This window comes from Mandrillus leucophaeus, unplaced genomic scaffold (assembly GCF_000951045.1).
Source record: "Mandrillus leucophaeus isolate KB7577 unplaced genomic scaffold, Mleu.le_1.0 Scaffold69, whole genome shotgun sequence".
Classification (NCBI taxonomy): Eukaryota; Metazoa; Chordata; class Mammalia; order Primates; family Cercopithecidae; genus Mandrillus; species Mandrillus leucophaeus.
This window is the reverse complement of record NW_012107474.1, coordinates 2,141,159-2,144,742: the sequence shown is the minus strand read 5'-3', so window position 1 is coordinate 2,144,742 and position 3,584 is coordinate 2,141,159. Positions and strand designations below refer to the sequence as shown.

General features: G+C 40.5%; 1 protein-coding gene across 1 annotated transcript in view; it reads right to left on the bottom strand.

Annotated features, from left to right (window-relative positions):
* The window catches only part of HSF2BP (heat shock transcription factor 2 binding protein), a 154,362-nt gene that overhangs the window by 133,229 nt on the left and 17,549 nt on the right, over positions 1-3,584 (bottom strand). The window contains exon 3 of the mRNA XM_012002606.1: positions 1,134-1,283. Coding sequence (XP_011857996.1) covers positions 1,134-1,283 — 150 coding nt within the window. The remainder of the gene's footprint in view (positions 1-1,133; positions 1,284-3,584) is intronic.

The window sequence follows — 3,584 nt, the reverse complement described above, 5'->3', positions numbered from 1 at the left end:
TGCTCCCACACAGACACACGCTCCCACACAGACACACGCTCACACACACACACGCTCACACACACACTCCTCACACACATACACGCTCCACACACACACGCCCTCTCACACACACGTTCCCACAAACACACCCACACACACACATTCACATACACACAAGTTCACACACACACCCTCATACATGGTCACACACACACGGGCTTCCAGTCTCTCACACACACGCTACCACACACACGGTCTCACACACACACACACTCACACACACATATGCTCCCACAGTCACACACACATGCTCCCACACACACGGTCACACACACACGCTCACACACACAGTCTCACACACACGGTCTCTCACACACACACACACAGAGAGTTGAACCTTGAAAACAAGGGTTTGAACTGCACAGGTCCACTTACACAAGAATTTTCTTCAGTAAAAGTTACACTGAGTGTGTCTGCTACTCCAGCCTCCCCTTCCACCTCCTCCACCTCTACCACCCCTTAGACAGCAAGGCCAACCCAACAACTCTTCCTCCTCCTCTTCAATCTACTCAATTTGAAGATGATGAGGGTGAAGATCTTTATGATGATCTAACATACAAAAAATGTGTTAATCAACTATTTATGTTATCAGTAAGGCTTCCAGCCAACCATAGAGTCAAAAGTTCTATGTGATTTTCGACTGCACAGGAGGTCAGCGCCCCTAACCTCCATGTTGCTCAAGGTTCAACTGCATCTATATGTACGCGTGTGTGTGTACAAACACACACATCTACATACATGTATATATGTTAGAGAACATATATTCAATAAATTAAATACTATATTAACCATGAGATAATATATATAAAAGCACTTTTGATCTTGTTAAACACATATAAAGTATTAATACTGAAGTGGTAATATGTCCACATATACCACAAGGTCTCCTGGAGAGAAGGGAGCTTATTTCATTCACTTTGCATGAGGTTACAACGAACCACATACGATAGGTATTCAATAACTAGCTGATGAACGAACAAAAGAAAATGGAAAGATAGGGACTTAGTCTTTAAATGCCTTAATAAGCTATATGCTCTAAGTTATACAAGCATTAATCAACAATATCTAGAGAGCCCACTGACCACACTTACTCCTCCCAAAATGGCCTTGACGACTTCCTCGCTGCTGGAGACGCCCCACAAGAGGGTACAAGCTGCTGCTCCCATTTCTGTACAATACTCTGCCTGCTGCAGAAGTTGCTGCTTCGCTTCATTCAGCTGCTGTCGAAGAGCCAGTTTCTCCTGAAAGCAAAACAAAATCGAAAAATAAATAATAGCATTCAACCGTGACATATCTTTATTACATTTCCTCTTTCACAAAGGTATTTATTAAAGAAATGCATGTATAATTATAGAAAATAGTTGCAAATGAAAGCCAGTCCTAAGAGAGCCATAATCTATATCTACAGAAGAAATTTCAAAGGCAAAAACATTTGAGAAATATCTGAGGAAAGAACATACTACTATATTATGGTTGATAAACCCACAGAGCTGAATTCATCTGCTTTAAGTAACTACATGAAATATCTCAAGCCCCAAGTGACTATACTCAGAACCAGCACCAACCGAGGCTTCTGAACAAAAACAACCTCACAAAGCAGTTTACCCAGAGAGCAACATTTCTAAGACAGGAGACTGCCTCCTCCAAATGGCTCACTCCACTGAAAAAACACCATCTGCCAGAGGCAGACGCCAAATAAAAGGCACTTGGACATCAGGATTTGTAAAAAAAGTACTTTAGAAAAACTCATTCTATATAAACATATCCTTAAGTCCTCATGAGAATATTGCCACAAGTGCCAGTAAATATAAAATACAATCTGTGAAGCTAAACAGGGAAAGAAAACCTAAAACCTAAGACCAGGTAGGAAAGATGGGAGGAGGGGCAAAAAGAATTGTGAAGGCTGGGAGTCCTATTCATGCCCTGGTGCAGCAAGCCAGTGCCAGTCTAACAAGATGGAGGCTAGGAAGAGTTTCCTACTCTCCCATCAGCAGTGTCTGAGGTGACCTGTAGCTGGTAAGTCTCCGCCATGGCTCTCTCCACAGGGGAAACACAAGGAATGGCCATCCTGATGGCCCTCCTGAACAACACAAGCACGCTTGGAGGATTCACCTTGAGTGCACTACTGGAGTGATGTGGGGCTTTCTGTCCTCTCCAACCACCAGCACCAGGTACCTAAAATTCCCTCAAAAGGTGATAGTATTTCCTGATTTAATAAGACAAAAACTGAAAAATACAAAACCCTAGTCAAATTCATGTATACCAAATGTAATGAGTTACATAAACCACAAAGTTAAAGTATATTAAATGTTGTAGATTTTCTTTTACAGAGATGAATACAAGACAAAATAGAGGGGGCTTTTCACCCCCTGGAGGAAAAAGAGAGCTTTGGGGCCACAAATCAATACTGTTGACCTCGTAACTTGGATTAGGGTGGCCCGCTCATAGTTACCTGGAGACAATGCATTTGGCACACAGAGATTCATACACATTCATACATATATACACACATGTATTTAAGAAAAAAACGGCCACTGAACCTCTGGCACATGCTAATACTGCATCATGTGACCTGTCAACTCTGAGTTTTTAATGTCTTCATTATAACAACAATCTGGACTCCTAGATTCATCCTTCCAGTGTATGTAGCTGAACACAAATCATGGTGACACATCAAGAAAACTATGTCACAGCACTTCCTTTTGGAATTCTAGCTTTTCTCACAACTTAAGCAGTCTGCATCTCAATTAGTCAGGGTATGGTGGTTCTTCTGCACGACCACAAAAAGACTACTGAGAATAACCAGGCAGGACTTTCCTCACTACAGTCACATTTGGTAGGTGCAGGAGGATATTCCCCAATGCAGGGTTCCACACATAGTGCAATAATATATATATATATAAAAAAAAAAACCTCAAAATCATAGCATTCCCAGTAACATCAAAAATAAGAATAATTTTTTAAAGTGCAAGACCTGTACAATGAAAACTACACAGCATTACTGAGAGAAAGTAAAGAAGAGCTAAATAGATATACCATGTTCAAAAATTGGTAGGATGTCAATTCTTCCCAAACCGATCAACACAATCCCTATCAAAATCTCAGCCGACTTCTGTACAAAGTGATAATCTGATTCTAAAATTTCTATGGAAATGCAAAAGACTCAGAATATCTAAAAAATTGTCTGAAAAAGAAGAACAATGTTAGAAGACTAACAGTGCCTGATTTAGAGGAAAAACCAAACTAATTATAAAACTACCAAAATAGAACCAGTGTGGCATTGGTATAAAGATGGACGTATAGATCAGTGAAACACTGAAAAAATTGATTTTAACAAAGGTGCCAATGCAATTCAATGGAAAAAGGATAGTCTTTTCAACAACTGATGCTAAAACAACTGAATATTCATATGCAAAAAAAAGTTAATTCAAAATGAATCACAGGGCCGGATGTGGTGGCTCACACCTGTAATCCTAGCATTCTGGGAGGTGGAGGTAGGTGTATTGCTTGAGGTCAGGAGCTCAAGACTAGCCTGACAAACA